Below are 20,673 nucleotides of genomic sequence, written 5' to 3'. Positions count from 1 at the left end.
GCTCTGCCTGGAACCTGCTTCCCCCTCTCTCTCTGCCTGCCTCTCTGCCTGCTTGTGATCTCTTTCTCTCTGTCAAATAAATAAAAATCTTAAAAAAAAAAAAAAAAAAAAGCAGAAAAGAAGGTGTGTCCAGACAGCAAGTCACTTAGTATCTTAATGCTATGCTCACTTTTATGACATCTTCTGGTTTGCGGCTATAAATTCTTAAGTATTTTAGTATTCTCTGCATCACATATGTGTCAGTGTTTAGTCCTGAAGGGCATGTTTGCCTCACATGTTCATTTCCTTTTATGTGGTTCACTGTCGAACTCTGCTGCCTTGACCTCCTCCCACCCTTGTCCATCGTACCACCCTCTTGGCTCATAGTCCCCAAAATGGAACGATGCCCTTTAGTGAGCCCCTGTTATGAGCTTGTTACTCATTGTCTCTCAAACCTATAATCCTCCGAAGTTGGTGCTGCTCAACCCTTTTACTGGGGAGGACGCTGAGGGAAGCTTTATTGAGGCTTTCTGGTTCAGCGTAAGGTGTTCAGCTCAGACGGCAGCGCTGCAGACCCACGGGCAGGTGCGTGGCTGGCAGGGAGGGCTTAGGACCTGCACTGTGGTGGGAAAAGAATGCGATGTAAGTCTGGAAGCCTGGAAGATCCTACAGCTAGCCGTCTAAAGTTTGTGTGTGGGAAGATAGGGAAAATTGCTGTTGGTGGTGAGAGGGAGTGGTTTCTACAATAGATGTTGTAATAAACTCACAAGGGAAAAATAAAGAGCAATCTTTGGACATTTGTGTCGCCACTTGCTTTCTATGAGGTAGCAATGCTGTGTGGTGGTTTGTTTGGGGTTTTTTATTGGTGGCGGCTTTTTGTTTTTGGAGGGAGGGAGAACGAATCTCAAGCAGGCTCCACACCTAGAGCAGGGCCCAATCCCACAACCTTGAGTTCTTGAGCCGAAATTGAGTTGGGTGCTTAACCAGTTGAGTCACCGAGGCACCGCTGTTGTGTTTTAAGAAGTTGTCTGACCCGGCGTGGAGATTCCCAAGTCCTCTTGACCGAGAGCCTGGACCCAGTGTTCATGCCCTGGGCAAGTGGGAATGGCGTGAATACCCCGGTGTTTCAGCTCCTTTCGAGTCTCGTCTGTCTGACCAGGTCCCCGTGCTCAGGAAACCTGTGCTGGGCTGGGCAGCTGAGGAAGGGTGGTGCCCTGACCGGGCCACAGTTAGCTCATTCCCAGACTGTGCTGTCCCATGTCCCCTGCCCCTGCTTTGCTTTGTCATAAGTTTGACCAGCAACGCGTTCCCTCCATAGCAAAACCAGCTCTGGTTCAGCTGAGAAAAATGAGCTTCCCAGACTGTCCCGCCAAGGTGTCAGCCCCGGGCTTGTGGATGCGTGGTCAGTGGCAGCCCGGGGTCGGCCTGCTGTCGCCGCCCTGGCCTGGCCTGGGGCCGCCATCCTCCCGCAGTGTGTGTGCTCAGCCTTTGGTGGGGCTCCTAGCAGGCAGCGTGGTGTTTGCTCGGAAAGTGTGAGTTAGTATTGGCTCTGGCAGCGAGATAGAACTGATCCAAAAGGAATAAAATTAATTGTGAGCCATGTTTAAAACCAAAACATGTGTTCTGATGCATCTCTACCTTGCGTGGAAGGTCAGGTGATGCTGAGAACACGGTGCCCTGCCAGCAGCTCTGCTGCAAGCCGAGGTCGTGGGATGTGCAGGTTGTAAGGCGCAGTGACGACTCCCCGGGGTCACTGCTCGGCAGGTGTGCCCTCGGCGGTCCGCTTTTATGTCAGCGCCACACAGCATGTTTCCGTCGGGGACCTTGTTAGGAAGGAAGCTCTCTTTTCCAGAGGGGTTGTGCAGGTGTCACTCCCCCAGTTAAAAAGAAGCGGACTTCGTGGGTTCTCTGTGAAACCCCAACTCCCTGTCGTGCCTGTTCGCCTGTTGCTTCTCCTGTCTGTCGCCGTCCCCGTCCTCCTCCCAGGCTGACACGGTGGCTGAGTCACTGCCATCTCAGGTAGGACATGACACTCTTCACCATCTCCGCCTTCAGGACTCGTCCTACTTTCGTGTGGGAAGTCCTGGCCAGTTTGTTATTCCTCAGCGCCTGTCCTGTGTTCCTTCTGTCTGAAGGGCACCGTTGGTGTCCCTTGGCAAGTATTTAATGAGCGTTCAAGCTTGTGTCACCTGGCCAGCCTTACTCACGGTACGGCTTCGGTTTCGTGGCATGAAACGAACAGCCTTTTAAAGACGAGCACCTTCCAGAAGGAAGGCCTGCTGGTATTTTACCGTTCTCTTGACGCAAGGCTCCTTTCGGACTGGCTCGCTTGCGCCTCCTTACAGACGAGCATCTGGCATCTGGAGGTCCGTGTTACCACCGGGAAGAGCAGGTTTGGGCGATCTCTTCTGGGAACTTTTTAAGATCAAATGTAACTCACCCCCTTCCCGTATTGTTAAACTTCTCGTTAAACATTTTTCAAGTGTATTAAAGTACTGAGTCTGTGGCCTACCTTTTTGGAATTTTTAACGCTGTTTCTTACACAGCACCAGTCTGCGTCATGCTCAGAGTCCTGCCAGGTAGCGTGATGTCAAAGGAAAACAAAGTGCAGAGCAGACATTATCATGGTTGGGGCAAAGCGAGACACTTTCTGGTCTCTATTAACCAAGCTTGGATGTGGTTCAGACCTTTCTTTTTCAAACTTGGGTTTTATAGATTTTTTATTATTTTCAGGTCAGCCTGCTGAGCCAATGAGCATACAACGAGGTCCCAACTATTATATCTTGTATTAGCTGAAGGAATGCTTTTAAAAGAGTGTCATTCTTGAGGAAAAGAAGGAAGGAAGGTTTATTTCTGCTTTAATCATAGCTTTTCCTTCCTGTTTAGCATTTTTCAAAGTGATTTCGAAAACGTGGCCATTTTTTCCTTCCAGATTTATGAGTTTCCTTGAGGTATCTATTCTATAGCTGAAGAACATTTCTCATCTTTTTTTTTTTTTTTAGTATACATCATTTTTATGCAATATTTATCACATGTGTTGTATATGTAATATAAATATATACTATATTTGTGTATCTGTATCTCTCAATGTGTCTGTTAAGCTTACTCAGGTTTCTGGTTTCTAAAAAAAAAACACAACCCAAACAATGAAACTTCCCTGGAAATACTGGGCTTTTCCTGCTAGAGGAGCACACTGCCTGGATAGAGGCTGGCAAGAGCAAGGCAGCGTCAGGGTGGCCCTCCCTGACCCACACCAGGGTCCCAGTCTCAGCAGCTTTCAAACTGCCGGAAGCGGGTCAAGAGGAAATCAGGAGTTTTTAAGTGCTAGAAGGTGGACTCAGTTAATGTGGCTATTTTGCTAATTAGGGGTTAAAGACGCACTCAGGGGTGCCCGGGTGGCTGAGTCAGTTAAACATTGGACTCTTGGTTTCAGCTCAGGTTGTGATCTTAGGGTGGTGAAATGGAGCCCTGCGTTGAGTGTGGAGTCTGCTTGGGGTTCTCTCTCTCTCTCTCTCCTTCCCTCTACCCCTTCCCCTCACCCCTTCCCCTCCCCCTCCCACCCTTGCTTACTTACAAGTATTCTCTCGCTCTTTTTTTTAAAAAAAAATATTTAGTTTATTTATTTGACAGAGAGAAAGAGATCACAAGCAGGCAGAGAGGCAGGCAGAGAGAGAGAGGGAAGCAGGCTCCCCGCTGAGTGGAGAGCCCGATGTGGGGCTCGATCCCAGGACCCTGAGATCATGACCTGAGCTGAAGGCAGAGGCTTAACCCACTGAGCCACCCAGGCTCCCCACAAGTATTCTCTCTCCTAAAAACAAAAACAAAACCAAACCACCATAACCTCACACTCAGGAGAGGCTGGACCCAGTCCCTGGGTCCCTTCAGGATTTATTAAAAAGAGTCCCTTTGTTCTCTGGTGAGGAAAGAGTTTTCAGTTTGTTTTCAACAACCAAGTGTCACTCAAGGAAGGATTCATGGTTCTTGCAGCTAAGCTGCAGGACCAGTTGGGCAAAACACAGCATTCATTTCTTTTTTCTTTCTGGGTGATAAAATACACATAAAATTTACCATTTTAACTGTTTACGAGTGTACCGTTCCGTGGCATTCAGTGTGTTTTCCTTGTCGTTCAACCAGCACCACCACCCAAAACTGAGACCGTTCCCATTAAACACAGGCTCCCCTCCCCCTCCCCAGCCCCTGGCCCCCTCCCCCTGTTCCGCTTTCTGGGTCTGTCCCTTTGATGACTCCAGGGACCTCGTGTAAGTGGAATCATACAGTGTGTGTCCTTTTGCGTCTGGCTTACTGCACTGACTGGGGTGTCTTCGGGATTCATCCATATGGTAGCGTGCTTCAGGATTTCCTTCCTCGTCCGGCTTAGTAACAGTCCGCTGTACGTGAGACCACGTTTTATTGCTCCATTCATTGACGTTTGGGTTGTTTTCACATTTTGGCTATTGTGAATAGCACTTCCGTGAACACAGGTGTGCAAATACCTGTTTGAGTCTCAGTGCTTTTGTACATGAGCTCAGAAGTGGAATTGTTGGATCATATAGTCATTTGATAAACAAGTCAAATAGTTCATCTTTTTAAAACAATTTTATTTATTTATTTATTTATTTATTTATAGTTTAAGATTTTATTTATTCATTTGGCAGACAGAGAGCCCAAGTAGGCAAAGCGGCAGGCAGAAGGAGAGGGAGAAGGCTCCCTGCTGAGCAGAGAGCCTGATGTGGGGCTCGATCCCAGGACCCTGAAATCATGACCCGAGCTGAAGGCTGTGGCCTAACCGATTGAGCCACCGAGGTGCCCCTATTTATTTATTTTTTTTAAGTAAACTCTCCACCCCACGTGGGGCTCTGACTTACAACCCCCTGATCAACAGTCACGTGCTCTGCCGACTAAGCCAGCCAGGCACCCCTAATCTTTTGAGGAGCCACCATCCTGTTTGCATAGCGATTGTACCATTTTACATTCCCACCAGCAGTGCACAGCACTCTGTTTTGAAACCTCCTAGGCCAGGCCTCTTCTAAATAGAACATTTTCTTTTTCAAAAGCAGCGACAGCCCTGGGTGTTTGGCTTGATCTCACTCTCAGAAAGGATGCAGCTGAAAGCCTCCAATTTCCTACTGAGAAGTGTTTTTCACATCCTAAAAGTGGGCCGGCCACATGGGCCAAGCACTTCTTGTGTCCAGGGATGCCTGAGTCGATAGTCCTAAGTGGAGGAGATCTGAGTCAGTGGCGGCCGGCAGACGAAAACCACCGTGGCCGAACCACCACCCTGAGCTCTGCATCTTCAGCAGCCAAAGTGGGGGAATGAATCCTCGGATGACTCCCTCCCCTTTAAGTTTGCCCTGAAAACACAGAGATGGTCCCCTCATGGACATGCATTAGCCCTCAGTGAACCTAAAGGGAAAGTCTTACAAAGAGAGAATTTGGGGGAGCCAGAGTGGGAACCTTCACAGTGGCCACTGTTTCCTTAAAGCCACCAGGAGTTGGCTTAGGTTCCCCTTCAGGCACGTCGGCGAGATGCTACTTAATACTGCTCACCCAGAAGGTGTTTGTTTCTCTGTGTGTGTGTGATTCACTTAGCCAACATATATATAGTACATCATTAAGTTTCAGATGTAGTGTTCAGTAATTCATCAGTTGTGCATCACACCCAGTGCTCATCACATCATGTGCCATCCTTGATGCCCATCCCCCAGTGACCCCATTCCCCTCACCCACCTCCAGCAACCCTCAGTTTGTTTCCTGCACTTAAGAGTCTCTCGTGGTGTTTCTTTCTCTGATGACTGACTTCCCATTCAGTTTTCCCTCCCTTCCCCCACAATCCTCTGCATAGTTTCTTATATTCCGTGTATAAGTGAAACCAGATAATTGTCTTTCTCTGATTGACTTATTTCACTTAGCATAACCCCCTCCAGTTCCATCCATGTTGATGCAAATGGTGTGTGTTCATCCTTTCTGATGACTGAGTAATATTCCATGGTGTATATGGACTACATCTTTATCCATTCGTCTGCTGAAGGGCATCTCAGCTCCTTCCACAGTTTGGCTATTGTGGACATTGCTGCTATGAGCATTGGGGTGCATGTGCCCTCTCTTTTCACTACATCTGTATTTTGGGGGTAAATACCTAGTAGACCAATTGCTGGGTCGTAGGGTAACCCTATTTTTAACTTCTTGAGGAACCTTCGTACTGTTTTCCTGAGTGGCTGCACCAGCTTACATTCCCACCAGCAGTGTAAGAAGGTTCGCCTTTCTCCACAACCTCGGCAACACCTGTTGTCTCCTCACTTGTTAATTTTAGCCATTCTGACTGGTGTGAGGTGGTATCTCATTGTGGTTTCGATTTGTATTTCTCTGATGCCAGTTGATGTGGAGCATTTTTCATGTGTCTGTTGGCCATTTGATGTCTTCTTTGGAGAAAGGTCTGTTCATGTACATGCCCATTTCTTGACTGGATTATTTGTTTTTTGGGGGGTGTTGAGTTTGATAAGTTCTTTATAGATCTTGGAGAGGAGCCCTTTATCTGATAATGTCATTTACAGATATCTTCTTCCATTCCTTCCGTAGGTTGCCTTTTAGTTTTGTTGACTATTTCCTTTGCTGTGCAGAAGCTTTTTATCTTAAGTCACAGTAGTTCATTTTTTTGCTTTGGTTTCTCTTGCCTTTATCTAGCAAGAAGTTGCTACAGCTGAGGTTGAAGAAGTTGATGCCTGGATTCTCCTCTAGGATTTTGATGGATTCCTGGCTCACATTTAGGTCTTTCATCCATCTTTAAGTTTGTCTTTGTGTATGGCGTAAGAGAATGGTCAGGTTTCATTCTTCTGCATGTGGCTGTCCAATTTTTCCGACACCATTTATTGGAGAGACTGTCTTTTTTCCTGCTTTGTCGAAGATTAGTTGACCATAGAGTTGAGGGTCTATTTCTGGGCTCTCTATTCTGTTCCATTGATCTGTGTGTCTGTTTTTATGCCAGCACCATGCTGTCTTGATGATGACAGCTTTGTAATTTTGAAGTATGGCATTGTGATGCCCCCAGCTTTGGTTTTATTTTTCAACATCCCTCTGGCTATTTGGGGTCTTAATTGGTTCCATACAAATTTTAGGATTTGGGATTATCCCAGCTCTTTGAAAAATGTCTATGGTATTTTGGTAGATATTGCAGTGAATGTGTAGATTGCTCTGGGTACCATAGATATTTTAACATATCTCAATATCATAAAAGCCATCTATGAAAAACCCACATCAGTTATTATTCTTAGTGGGGAAAAATTGAGAGCTTTTCCCCTAAGATTAGGAACACAACAGGGATGTCCATTCTCACCACAGTTGTTCAGTATAATACTAAAACTCCTAATCTCCCCAATCAGATAACAAAAAGAAATAAAAAGTATTCAAATTGGCAGAGAAGTCACACTCATTCTTCGCACACAACATGACACTTTATGTAGAAAACCCAAAATACTGCACCCCCAAGTTGCTAGAACTCATACAGGAATTTAGCAACGTGGCAGGATATAAAATCAATGCATAGAAATCAGTTGCATTTCTATACACGAATAATAAGAAGAAATAGGAATTGAGGAGTCAATCGCATTTACAATTACACAAAAAACCATGGGATACTTAGGAATAAACCTAACCAAAAAGAGAAAGGATCTGTACTCTAAAAACTACAGAACACTTGTGAAAGAAATTGAGGAAACACAAAGAGATGGAAAAACATTCCCTGCTCACAGAAGGTGTTTTTAAATAGGACTCAGAGCCTCATTTCCTGCATCAAGTCTGTCGCTCTGAGGGAGGAGGAGCTCTGTTCGGGGGAATCCTTTGTTTCCAGACTGCTCCAGATCCACTGCATGCAAAGCAGAGTTTTTTTTAAGATTTTATTTGAGAGAGTGAGACAGACAGAGATTGCGACAGAGATCATGAGCAAGTGGGGAAGAGAGGGAGAAGCAAGCTCCCCGTAGAGCAAGGAGCCCAACTTGGGGGCTCAGTCCCGGGACTCCATGATCATGACCTGAGCCCAAGGCAGACACTTAAGTGACTGAGCCACCCAGCGCCCCAGGCAAAGCATTTTCAACTAGTGATTCTAATCTTCAGTTTTAAGTCTTGCAAAATGTTGGGGCACCTGCGTGGCTCAGTCGGTTAAGTGTCTGCCTTCAGCTCTGGTCATGATCCCAGGGTCCTGGGACAGAGCCTTGGGCTCCTCGGTCAGCAGGGAGCCTGCTTCTCCCTCTCCCTCCGCCTGCCACTCCCCCTGCTTATACTCTCTCTCTCCCTATCTTCTCTGTCAAATAAATAAATAAAATCTTTAAGAAAAAAAAGACTTGGAAAATATTGTTTAGAAGTTTTCCTTAAATATCATTTAGGATGTATCTTATTTTCCCTCTTAATGCTAAATATTAATTACTATTTATTTTTTCCTTCTTCTTAAAAGGAAATTTCATGTTCCCCAACTCCATCTCGTGGGTGCCGATTTCCTCCTCGGCTACAGTGTCTCTTGGGATTTTCATCATATTTTGGGTCTGTAGGCATCTTAACTCCAAACATAGAGCAGTCTGAACTTTGCTTTTCTGATTCAATGTATTTCTCACCCTTCTTCCTCAACACACCCAACTAGTGTCCTTGTTTGCTTTTGGGCCAATAAAGACATTATCTGTGAACAACTGGGTTTCAGTGGATTGTTTTAAAATGCATCTTCTCTCCATCTCTGGGAGTCTTGTCCTTCATTTTCAGTTTGTCGTGATAAGAGGTTGTGTTTGCTGGCTGCTTCCTGGGTGCCAGTTGCTGTACTGTTTGTATGGGGTGTCTCATTTGATGCTTGCAACTTCGTGAGGTGCCATGATCTCCATTTTTATAGATGAAACGATAGCTGGAAAGTTTAAAGAACTTGCCAAACAAGCAAATGGTAGAACTGGAATGCCCGGCTCTGACCCCCAAGCTCACATATTAAACCAGTGTTATAATATCTCAGTCTCATTTGTTTGCCTAGCCTCAGTGTGGAAGCACCTGTTAAGTCTGGCTCTGTGGGAAGTGGGTTAGCACAACCACCATGACCTGGGCATGATTTTAGCCCCGTGATTAGTGGTGAAAATGATGCAGAAGGGTTGACTCTCCCACTGCCCCAAGGACCAGGCTCCTAAAGTCTGTCTGGCCACATCCTGACTCAGTGTGAGGAACGTAACTCAGCTCATGATCTCTCGGTGGCTCTGCTCTGCTCCTGAACTTGTGTGCTTTGATCTAGCTTGACAGTCTGATGGGTGAAGAGAATGGTATTTTCTTGTAGTTTTAATTGCATTTTTCTTACCAGGAACGGCAAGCAGCTTCTCCTTCTTCTAAGTATAGTCTGTTTATATCCTTTGTTTTTGCTGAATTTTCAGATCCAACAGCTTCCTTTTTTCTTTCTACCTTTCCCTCAACAGCACTGAGTCCCTTTCTCAGTTATGCTGTATTTTCGTGGATTAACACAGACCGCAAACAGTGAATAACCAGTTCCACGTTCACTGGTCACAGCCTCAGTACTTGTTATGTTTCTTTTCCTATGTCTTTTCTCAAATTAAGTGACACATTCAAATGAGAAAGAAATAGCAAGCAGCCTCATTCATTTGGAATGGATGGTTTTGGTTCATTGTAATTGCATTTATGTGGGAAGAGGTTTATTAGTTAGGATAGAGAGGGTTATGCCATGGTAACAAACAAGGCCTTATCTCAGTGAGTTTTACGTGGTTGAGTTCTGCCTCACTGGGTCAGCACGTGGTTTCTGCTCTTTAGGTTCTCAGGGAGCCAGGCTGGCGGGGGGGGGGGGGGCTTCGGCTCAACCCACATGTCCATGATCTTAGAGTCAAGAAAAGGGAACCCGACAAGCTTTGAGTTAGCTTTTAACCAACTTTTATCGCTCTACTCATTCCGCTGGCCAGACTCGGTCATGTTGCCATACCCAGGGTCAAAAGGGCAGAGAAATGGGATATGGACATGCACAGCCCAAGCAAGGCAAATGCTGGTGAGTCCCAGATGACCACCACGGTGAGTGTGCCCTGACTTTTCCACCTCAAACAGCAGGAGTCCTTGGAATACGCTGAGCAGTACGAGAGTGGGTGTGACTTACTAAGCAAGTGCGTGGGGACGCCTGGGTGGCTCAGTCGGTTAGGCGTCTAACTTCAGCTCAGATCATCATCTCGGGGTCCTAGGATTGAGCCCAGGGTCTGGCTCCATACGCAGCTGGAGTCTGCTTCTCCCTCTCCCCTCCCCTGGCTCATTCTCTCTCTCTCTCTCTCAAATAAATAAAATCTTAGGGGAAAAAAAATGCAAGTGCTTGATTTTGACAAAAACAGTTACCGCAGGTGAAGACAGAGGCCGTCTCTCCTGCTCTTGAATCCCTGGAGAAAGCCCACAGCCGCGTAGATAAGCCAGCTGAGGCACAGACATGGTTTCTTCGGGACTGGCTGGCAGTTGACACTCGTCAAAGCCCAGTGATGCTGATGCTGCTGCTCCACCTGCTTTTCTACGTGTTCAAAAATGTGCATAACAAAATGCAGTTTCCTGAACATTTGGCACATTCACGTCCCCTCTGCCAAAGCTGTCTCACTTTGTTCTTATCCCCTGTTACAGCGTGTGTTTCGGCTTACCTCAGGATTTGTTTTGACAGGAGCACATTTAAAAAAAATTATTTTGGGGGCACCTGGGTGGCTCAGTTGGTTAAGTGCCCGACTCTGGATTTCAGCTCAGGTCACGATCTCAGGGTTTCTGAGATCGAGCCCCATGTTGGTCTCCGTGCTCAGCATGGAGTCTGCTTGAGATTCTCTCTCTCCCCCTCTCTTGCTCTCAAATAAATAAATAAATAAAATCTTAAAAGAAATTATTTTGTTGGCTTTCCCTTTGTTTTAAAATATGAGACTTTTATACATAATATTTTAAGGTATTTCTTGATGACCTTTACTTACATGGGTTTTTTTCCAAGATACGAGTTTATTGAATTTGAGAATTCAGTTAGACTACAGGCTTCTGATGAAAAATATATTATTTTCCTTCCTTTCCCTTTACTTCCTGCATAACTTCAGTGCATGTTTTAGGGACAGGATCATTTTCTTTGATTATGAAAAAAAAGCTATCATGGCCCTAAGACCGTATGTCCCAGGGCCAGCCGTTGGTAGACACAGATAGAATGCAGTTGGCACATCTTCTGTTCTTCAAGAAGGCCTGCTTTGTTTTAGGCTCTGTGCAGAATGCTGAAAACCACAGAGGGGAAGGCAACAGACCCCGCCCTCAAGTTTCTCCCTGCCTAAGTCAGCCCTGGAGCTGATACTCATTAGGACAGTGTTGTAAATCGGTGACAGATGTGCACATGGAGCCCAGGGCAGGAGGAACTAAACATGCGGGATGGAGCGCCCTGCCAGGGCGGGGACCATTCTGCTTCCAGGGAAGGGGACGCTCAGTCTCCTGTGGGGAGGATTAGCCAGGTCGACGGGAAGGAGGTTGGGCAGAGGGGCAGAGAGCACAGGCAGGACTCACACATGGATCTGTGTCGCTGCAGAGTTCGAAGCCGAAGTAGTAAGAGATGGGAGTGGGGGAGGCAAAGTGGGCAGGAGTCATGCCGTGGAGGCCTCTGAGTGGCTTTTTGAGAAGCGTGGACTTCACCCTGTAGGCTTTGAGCAAATATTTGCCGGTTGTTCCATAATGACAGACACTTTGTATTACAAGATTGAGTCATGAGGAGCCACCCCGCCACAGCACTCTGCCCGCGGTCGCTCGAGGCTGTGCAGAACGGTGGTGACCCGCTCACCCTCCGGACCGGGTTCCTCAGGTACCACAGGTACCCAGGCCGCTTCGGCGCAGACAAGGCCTGTGCCCGGCCACAGAGGCCTGGCTCGGGAACCCTGTTGCTGCATCCTGGCAGAGTGCGGCATTTCTCCTGCGGGCGGGGTCCTTCCCACCCCGCAGGATCACCAGTGGCCGGAGATGCCTGGAGTCGTGACTGAGAGGGGTGCCCGCCTGTTTCTTCTGGGGGTGACCCCTCACTCAGATGCCCCTGGCTGTGAAGCTGAGCTGGGGGAGCGATGGGGATACTTCAGACCTCTTCTTCTCCCCAGGCAGATTCCAAAGGCTTCCCCGGCACGCAGACAAGGGTCGTCTTAGGGATGGGGGGGGGGGGGGGTGTCACGTCCCCTGATATAGTCTGTGTTCTGCTTGGCTTCATGTGTGGACAGGAGCCCTCTCCGGTACCCAGGTTTCCATGTGTGACTGAGGAGTGGGTCCGATGGTGGCAGAGTCTCCCTTGCTCTTGATCCTAGTGCCTGACTCATCTCCAGTGTTGCTAGGGGCTTTGCTGATACCCGTGTCCCCAGAGCCTGGCTCACGGCCCTCCTGGTGTTCCCTGCGCAGGCCCTCTGTCTTCCTTTTGCGTCTGCTCCTGTCTTTCCAGCCTCTGCAGGTTTACTTTATGTGGTAAATGTTGCTGCCTTCTTCCTCATGTTCTCCCTCCTGTTTTCCAGGCCCTTCAGAGTAACCTGAGGTATTCCTTATTGCCAAGACGGCTCATTATCAGCAAGAGGTTAGCTCAGTGCTTGCATCCTGCCTTGCCCAGCGGTGTGCACCTAAAAGCCCTAGAAACCTATGAGATTATCTTCAAAATTGTGGGGACCAAATGGCTGGCCAAGGATTTGTTCCTCTACAGGTATAGTAGCTTCCCTACCATATTACATTATTACCTGAATAACCATATTTCAGTTCGTAAGATAAGAAAAAGACAAACAAAATAGGGAGTGGTGAGCAACAACTCATGGTCAGGACGCCAGCAGGAGATAAGCCGCGGTCACCTCTGGAGCGCATCCTCCCAGGCCATTCTTTAAGTGTGTTCTGAACCTGCTGCCTCCGTACTGGACAGTCCGCTGTGACATCCTGTGACAAGCAAGCGTCTGCAGCCCCAGCGGCTGGCTGGCTGCTGTTGAAAGCTCCCTCTGGCTGGGTGATTGTTCCAGACTTCGATTCCGTGTCTCATTTACCCCTCCTCTCTCTTCTTTCCCAAAGCTGTGGGTTGTTTCCTCTTCTGGCGAACGCGGCCATGTCGGTGAGGCCTGTGCTGCTCGGCCTGTATGAGAAATACTTTCTCCCGCTGCAGAAGCTGCTCCTGCCCAGTCTGCAGGCCTTCATTGTGGGCCTGCTGCCCGGCCTGGAGGAGGGCTCTGAGATCTACGACAGGTGGGTCTCATCCGGCTCTGCGGCCTGCGTGTGATGCTGAGCTTTGGGAGAAGCAGGGAAGGAGGTACAGAGAAAGGCGCAGAAGTCGGCTTGATGCTTGACATTGCTGTGCGGTCCCCGATTGACCAAATACTGTGTCCTCCTGGGAATTGCCTCTGGTCACAGGTGAGAGAAAGTGAGAAGGTTTCCCAGAGTCGCATGGTCAGTGAGTGGCAGAGCTGGGATCCTAAGCCATGTGGGTCAGGTTCCGAAGTCTTCCTTGTTCCCATCACACTAGGCTGCTTCTCAGTCAAGGCAGAGCCATGCTTCACTGATGGCTGGGGCTTGCAGAGGCGATGCTGAGCAGAACAGCTTGACAAATTTCAGCAGTACTTTGCGGAAATTTGTAAAGCTCATACACGTAAAAGTTCATGCAGGGGTAATTTTTGGTCATGCTTAAGAGCAGAAGAAAGCATAATTCCATTCAGACTACTGGGTATACACAGTATCCTGTTTCTCTGGGGAATTATCACGTAAGAGCTCCCTCCCATCATATTAACCATTCTGAGTGCTGTGATTCACCTCTGTTACTAGGACCTGCTTTAAGAACCCATGTGCAGCCTGACTGGGAGGTTCAGAAACCTCTGTGCTTGCAGAAGTTTCCGTCTGATGACACCACTCCAGAGGCCCCAGCCACACCGCCTTTGTCTGCCATGTCGGCTGTGACTGGGGGGTGTGGGGGGCTGGGGTGGAATGGAGGAATCAATCTGAGGTCTGTTTGCAGTTCTCCCCTAATTCAGAGAAGTCAGAGAGTTAGAGTGGTTTGAGGGATCGTGGCTAGTGACCACAGGTACGTTTAAGTCATGAGCACTTGTGGTAGAATTCGACAAAACCTAACCAAAAATTTGTACTTCGAACGTTTTAGGCTTTCACATAAAGTGTGTTGTGGCTTCCCGCTTCCCAGTGAAGAGTCCACCTTCGAAGTGGGTGGGGTTGGTAGGAGGCACTTCCTTAGGAGGCAGAGTCTGTCTCCCTGCTGTTGTAGGCCTATGGCTGCACGCAGGATTGGTAGGTGTGCAGAGGGAATGAAGGGAAGGTCATGTAGGAGTCAGTGAGAGGACCCTTACCAGGTATGTCTCTTGACTTCTAGTCCCAGGCTCTTCCTAGAAGTTCTGGCCCATTCCTTGTTCCCAGACGGATCCGTGTATGTGTGTATATGAATGTTTTTTCCATCATCTGACAGATGAACACATCAGTTCCCAAAATGTATTGCAATTTCTTTTTAATTTGTAAGAATGAATCACGCCAGAAGAGTGTAAATAGTTGGTGTGTTTCTGTGTGTTCTCTTAGTTGATCAGTGAGGGTTCAATGGAACAGTTGCTAAAGTTGCTTCACTTGGATTTTTTTTTGGTGAGATTTCTTGACATTGAACCAAGAGCTGAGTAGAGCTGCATGAATCACCGAGTGGAAGGAGCCATGAGAGAAAAGCAGGCCCCATGTCTGCAGCGCCCCAAAGCCGTTCGTTATCAGCTCTCTGAGGTGGATGCTGGTCGAGGGTTCTAGAATCTCTGAGTGGGTGTGTATGGCCAGAGTAACTGGGATGACTGCTCCAGAGTCTTTGGTCTCTGTATCCATGTTAGTTTGAGAGAAGTCACAACTCTTTCTTCCCCTAAGTGCTCAGGAGCAAAGGCAGACACCCCCAGCAAACCGTGTGCAGGATAGGAAAGAGAGGGCAAAGGGAGGGACCTGATGTCCCCACTGGCAGCAAACGCAGAGGACTGAGTTAGGCCCAGTGACTCACAGGTTCCTGGAGTTGTTCCTGGCTTGTGTGTGTCCGTGAACCCTAAGAACGGAAACTCTGGCCAGTGTTAGGACTAATGCTTCACCCTGGCCTTTCTAACCCTTGTGTGCCTGCAGACTACTCCTGGCCAGACTGTCGTCTTTAAAGTGCCCATGAAGTAGCTTCACAGCTGTGTTTTGCTGCACTGATAAAGCAGGAGTAGTGGGGAAAAAGTACCATAAAGTACCAAATCCTCTTCTGAGGATTTGGGGGAGAGGTGACTATTCTCAGAGGTTTGTACACAAGCAAAAGTGTGAGTCAGCGATTCTCAGCTGGCATAATTTGTCCCCCCCAGGGACATTTGGCATCTTTCTTTTGGCTGTTACCAGGGGGTAGAAAGGGTGCCACTGGCGTTTAGCACTAAGATTCCCTGCAGTGATGTGATTGTCCCTACAATGAAGGCTTATCTGGCTTCCAGGTCCATCGTGTCCGGGTTTAGAAAACCTGAATTAAATAGTAGCTGAAACATACATATGTATCTTTAAGATGATTTATTTTAGAGAGAGAGAGCACACACATGTTCAAGGGAGCAGGGGGAGGGGCAGAGGGAGAGAGAGAATCTCAAGCAGACACCCGCTGAGCACAAAGCCCAGCGGAGGCCTGGATCCCATGACCCTGAGATCATGACCTGAGGCGAAATCAAAAGTCAGATGTTTAATTGACTGAGCCACACAGGCACCTAGAAACATATTTATTGACCTTTCTTTTGGTTTATTCCAGACAGCATGATGAGCTCTGCTGGTTCTGAATTTTTTTGCCCCTCTGGGCATGGACCTGACCTATGGTGGGACAGGATGCTGTTGTCAATGTTGAGCTCATTTGGATGCTCATGCCCAAAGCTCTGTTTTAGCTCTTTGTCCAGTGACAGTTTGGCTTTCCAGGACTGTCCATTAGGCAAGTGGCTACAGGGCCAAAATTGGGTTCATGGCAAGCAGTCCGTGTCACTTGCTGTCTGTTGACGAGAGGAGAACGTGTTGGTGTCTGAGGAAGCTGGTGTTCGCAGGAGGCATGAGCACACCGGCCAGAGTGGGACAGGAGGGATGGAAACAGGAGGGGTTTGGAGGTTCCTGGTTGATTCTGAATAGGAAAGATTCGAGTCCTGGGCTCTGCTAATTTTGGAGTCTTGGAGCTTCACATCTGAGATGGTAAGAGTAATTCTTATTTAATAGTTACTTGACTCATCCCAGTTATCTTGCTCTCCACTGTGCTCTCCATAGCCAAGTCTCGTCCTAATTGCCCTTTTGTGAACCACAGCATCATTCGGGCTTTTAATATCTATTAATTTTTTTTAGGATAAAATGAGACTTAAGCTGCATTTTTTTAATAAAACTAGCCGGTGCACTCAATATTGAAGAAGGGATAGCTGAGGTGGCATTTCACAGGTTTCTTGTCTGTGGAACAGCTCGTGGCCAGTGTTCCATGGAACTGACTTTGGGAATACACTCTTCTGAGCAAAGGGAGACGTGATATTAATGCGTACATTGTAGTGTTTGCAGTGGGTTTTATCTAAGCATCAGTCTTCCCTTGAGAGGGATCCTGGAGAGAGGGAAGCACTCCCGGGGGCCTTCTCAGTTAATCTCCTTCTGTAGGAATCTGCCTAGCCTGGGGACATCCTGTCTGCCCAGGGGACAGTGACCCACAACAGGCCCCACCGTCTACACCTCTGCTGTTTCCAGAGCTGGGTGTGATAAGCTGTATTTGTTTGCTCAGCCTCAGTAGGAGATCAGTTGGTATCTTTCGCCACTAAGCCCTTCTGTGCGTGTTTCCTAAACATTTGGCTGTGAACTCATGCCTCTTCAGTTTTGTTTTTTTTCTGTAAAGATGATACTGTGCATCATTTGCGCGGTAAAATTCAAGTATTTTATGAGACAAAAAAGTTTAGACTAGCTTTAAAGAGAACAAAATTCGCTGTTAATGTACAAAGGTAGGGGCTCCTGGGTGGTTTAGTCGGTTAAGTGCCTGACTCTTGATTTCAACTCAGGTCATGATCTCAGGGTCCTGAGATCGAGCCCTGCATTGGGCTCCATGCTCAGTGGGGAGTCTGCTTGAGGTTCTCTCTCTCTCTCCCTCTGCCTCTCCGCCTTCACGTGTGTGCACACACGCTCTCTCTCTGATAAATAAATCTTGGGATGCCTGGGTGGCTCCGTTGGTTAAGTGGCTGCCTTCAGCTCAGGTCATGATCCTAGGTTCCTAGGATCACGTCCCCCATCGGGCTCCTTGCTCAGCAGGGAGCCTGCTTCTCCCTAGGCCTGCTGCTCCCCCTGATTGTGCTCTCTCTGGCAAAAATTTTAAATAAGAATAAATTAATCTTTTAAAAAAATGGTAGTAGATAATTTTTTTGTATGAAAAATCTTTGTATACTCTGGACCGATAATTGAAAAGTAAGCCCGAGACGATTTGAGTCATAATAAAAGGGAAAGGGTGGCATTCACTTCACAGTGTTTTTGCACGCCAGCTGCGTGTCCGTCGATCATCTGGAGTAAGGACGCATCAGCAGACAGCGCAGACCCGGTGGTCATGGCAGGCAGTGGGGCCCGAGCACTGACTGTTTGCCTGTGCAGAGGTTTACATGAGACCCTCTGGTCCTGCTCAGAACGTCTTCCCCTCACTTCTGTATCTCACAGCCGACAGCTAACATGCACACAGTAAACTCGTCCTAGGGACCACTGCCAGGAAGCAGACACAGGATTTGGACGACAGAGGCCTTACTCCAGGAACCTGGGTAGCCCACTGCATCCCACTGGCCTGTTCCTTCTGTGATGTTTGTGTGTCTTCTTTGCAGATAGGAGATGTGAGGGATGGAATTCTTTTGGAATTGAGTTCGTCCACTCATTCAATGAAAGCCCCTTGTGGGAGTTTGCCTCTGCTGTGTTACTGACAGGTGCTATCATTGGCCTGGCAAAGCCATTTTCCTTGTTGACAGGGAAGATGCCCTCGTCAGCTGCACACAGGCCACGGAGCGGGGGTGGGGTTGCAGGGAGGGGTGGCCTGGCCTTGGTCAGTATCTGTGGAAAAAACAAGCCTGGACCTGCTGATGACGCTGCTTAAGGGATGGACATGAAGTTGCTGTTGGCATGTCAAGGGAGAGAGACCCAGATAGAGACCCAGATAGAGATAAGGGACAAAGAAACGTCAGGCATCAGCAGAACTTCCCAGAGCGGAAGTCAACATAGGGGCATGCTGTGGGCAGAGTGACAGGCTTTATGGAATTTGTGTCGGATGGGGGGCCCAGGCGAATTTTGTCCCCCGTGTTTGTGAAGTCACATGTCCCCGGCTGTGCTCAGGTGGGGGGAACTTTATTATCACCTACGTCTCCAGTCAGTCGCACCAACGTCTTGGAGCATCCCCTCCTCCGAGCCCTGCAGATCCACAGCAAAGCCGTGGAGAGGGACAGATCTCTCTGTGCCGCAGTGACACGACCGGCCAGATGCTTCCCATGGGCTGCGAAGCCGAACCTCTCGGGGCCACGTTTGTTTTAGCAAACTCCCATTTCAGTGACTGCTGGCAGGTGGACAGAACAGAAAGGCGAGAGATGGCAGCCACTCAGGATGATGAGGAAATGGGGTTTCACAGCGGGGGGAAAGCCGAGCGAGCAGTGGCTGCTCGGACCAAGCCCTTACAGTCTGTATCTCTTGTCCACAGAACAGATGCTCTGCTCCTGAGGCTGTCCCTGGTGGTCGGCAAAGAGGTGTTTTACGCTGCCCTTTGGGGAAGCGTCCTGGTGAGCCCATCCATCCGCCTTCCTGCCTCTCTCTTTGTGGTGGGCCATATCAGCAGGGACTCGCCGGGCAAGGAGCAGAAGTACATGCTGGGGACGGATTACCAGCTCACGGTGGGTGCTTTGCTCCTCACAGGGCCGGCTTCCTCATGCACAGGCTGTCAGCTGGGGCTGCAAAGGGGCATCAGTGGAGAGCAGCAGGGAAATAGAGGTGTTCCAGGCATCAGAGTATGTGCGCTCTGCTGCTGAGCAAGACGAGGAGGTGTCCGTACGCAGGATAAACCCCGGACTGGGGTGTTTGTTTTTCACATATGCATTAACAATTTATGTGTACAGATACATGTTTGCCCCTAAAGAGGGCCCTTCTGGAGGCCCCGCCAGTACGGTTAGCTGTAAGCGGTGCCCCAGGGGTCTCGCAGAGTCTGCTGCTTTAGCTAGAACCTTGCTTCCTCCGTGGCCTTTGTCACACAGCCCACTGTCTGCTCATCTCGTTCCCTGCTCCTCCGGTCACTGTCTCTCAGTCCTGCTCCAGCTGTCATCCTCTCCACTCCTCTCTCAAATCTAGATTGTCAGGGCCCTTCCGGTGTCCATCCTCAGGCCCTTTGGAGGGCTGCTTGCTTCCCTGGCAAGGCCATCCCTTCTCATGACTCTGCTGGATCTTTCTCTTCCCAAACTTACGTCCTGTGTGTCTAATGGCCTGCGGTCTTTCGCCACCTAGTGGTAAACCCTAACAGCTTGTGTCTCCATTTTCACTGCCTTTCTTCCTTCAGTTTCAGATGCTAGCTTGGACTTTGCCATAATTTTCCGACGGGCTCCTCTTCAACCCGTCCTCTGCCCATCCAGGCTTTTTTTTTTTTTTTTTTCCTTTTTTTTAATCACTCTTCGCTCTTTGCTTTGCTAAAGCAAAGCTTCGCTCATATCTACACTGTGCTTGAAAAATATCTGGATTCGTCTTGCCTACAGATAAAGTCCAAACTTGAGAGTATTTTTTTTTTCAAATTATTTCTATTAACATATAATGTATTGTTTGCCCCAGGGGTACAGGTCTGTGCATCATCAGGCTTATGCATTTGCATAGCACTCACCATAGCACATACCCTCCCCAATGTCTATAACCCAGCCACCCTCTATTTTAAGTCCACTCCCAACCTACCCATGCCTTGCCCTCCCTTCAGGCCTTCTGCCCTCCTGAATGGATGCCGAGCCTGGCCTGTAGGTCTGTGACACCACCTTGCTCCTTGCAATCACTCCGCATCCATTCTCCACCATCTCCACACACATCTTCCCTGTCCTTCTAGCTCAGCCTTCTCACAGAGTTTTGTTGTTTCCCCCAGTTGAAAGATCTTTCCCTCCCCTCTTCAGAATTCTCATAGCTTTTTATTAGCATTTTTCTTACGGCTCTTCTGTATCCTGTCTCTTTATACTTAGAAAAGACACAAAATGTGTATTGAATTGGTTTGGAATCCATTTAACAGAATGTCTTTGGAGTTTCAGGTTAGCCAAAAGTTCCTTTTGGAACTGAAAGACATTCCTTTCTAGGATCATGGAAGTTGAGGTCTTAGAACCTCACCCTCTGGTCCAAGCCCCTCCAGGTCTCAGCTGGAACATGCGAGGCCCGCAGCTAACCGACTCTCCGGTGTTGCACTGTCCATTTCCAGCCTCCTTGGGGGCTTCTGGGTATCACCTAAAACTGGCCCGCATATGCGGCAGGCAGGGAGAGACCAAAGAGAGAGGCCAGCCGCTCCAGATCCATAGGCGGCCAGTTGAATAAGTAAGAGAACTAGAGAGGCTTGTCTTGGGTGGCCACAGGTCCAGTAGAGCTCCACATCTGTTCTGAAGAAAAGATTCACAGCAGCCGTACTCTCAGTTTTGAAGGGGAAAAAACCATTTTACTGATACTATAAAAATCTAATTGAAACAGAAGAAAAGGGAAATCTGTGCACAGGTGAGGGCAGTA

At 48.3% G+C, this 20,673-nt stretch overlaps 1 protein-coding gene across 6 annotated transcripts in view; it reads left to right on the top strand.

The window, feature by feature from the left end:
- Positions 1-20,673, top strand: part of DOP1B (DOP1 leucine zipper like protein B) — a 107,123-nt gene that overhangs the window by 22,326 nt on the left and 64,124 nt on the right. For all 6 annotated transcript variants that reach the window (XR_007125663.1, XM_047720135.1, XM_047720152.1 and 3 more), the window contains exons 3-5: positions 12,474-12,655; positions 13,009-13,179; positions 18,641-18,830. Coding sequence is in view for 5 of the 6 variants with exons in the window: in XM_047720135.1 (XP_047576091.1) it covers positions 12,474-12,655; positions 13,009-13,179; positions 18,641-18,830 (543 nt within the window). In the remaining variant the exon portion in view is untranslated. The remainder of the gene's footprint in view (positions 1-12,473; positions 12,656-13,008; positions 13,180-18,640; positions 18,831-20,673) is intronic.

This window comes from Lutra lutra, chromosome 1 (genome assembly GCF_902655055.1).
Source record: "Lutra lutra chromosome 1, mLutLut1.2, whole genome shotgun sequence".
NCBI lineage: Eukaryota > Metazoa > Chordata > Mammalia > Carnivora > Mustelidae > Lutra > Lutra lutra.
This window is presented reverse-complemented; position numbering and strand designations above follow the sequence as displayed.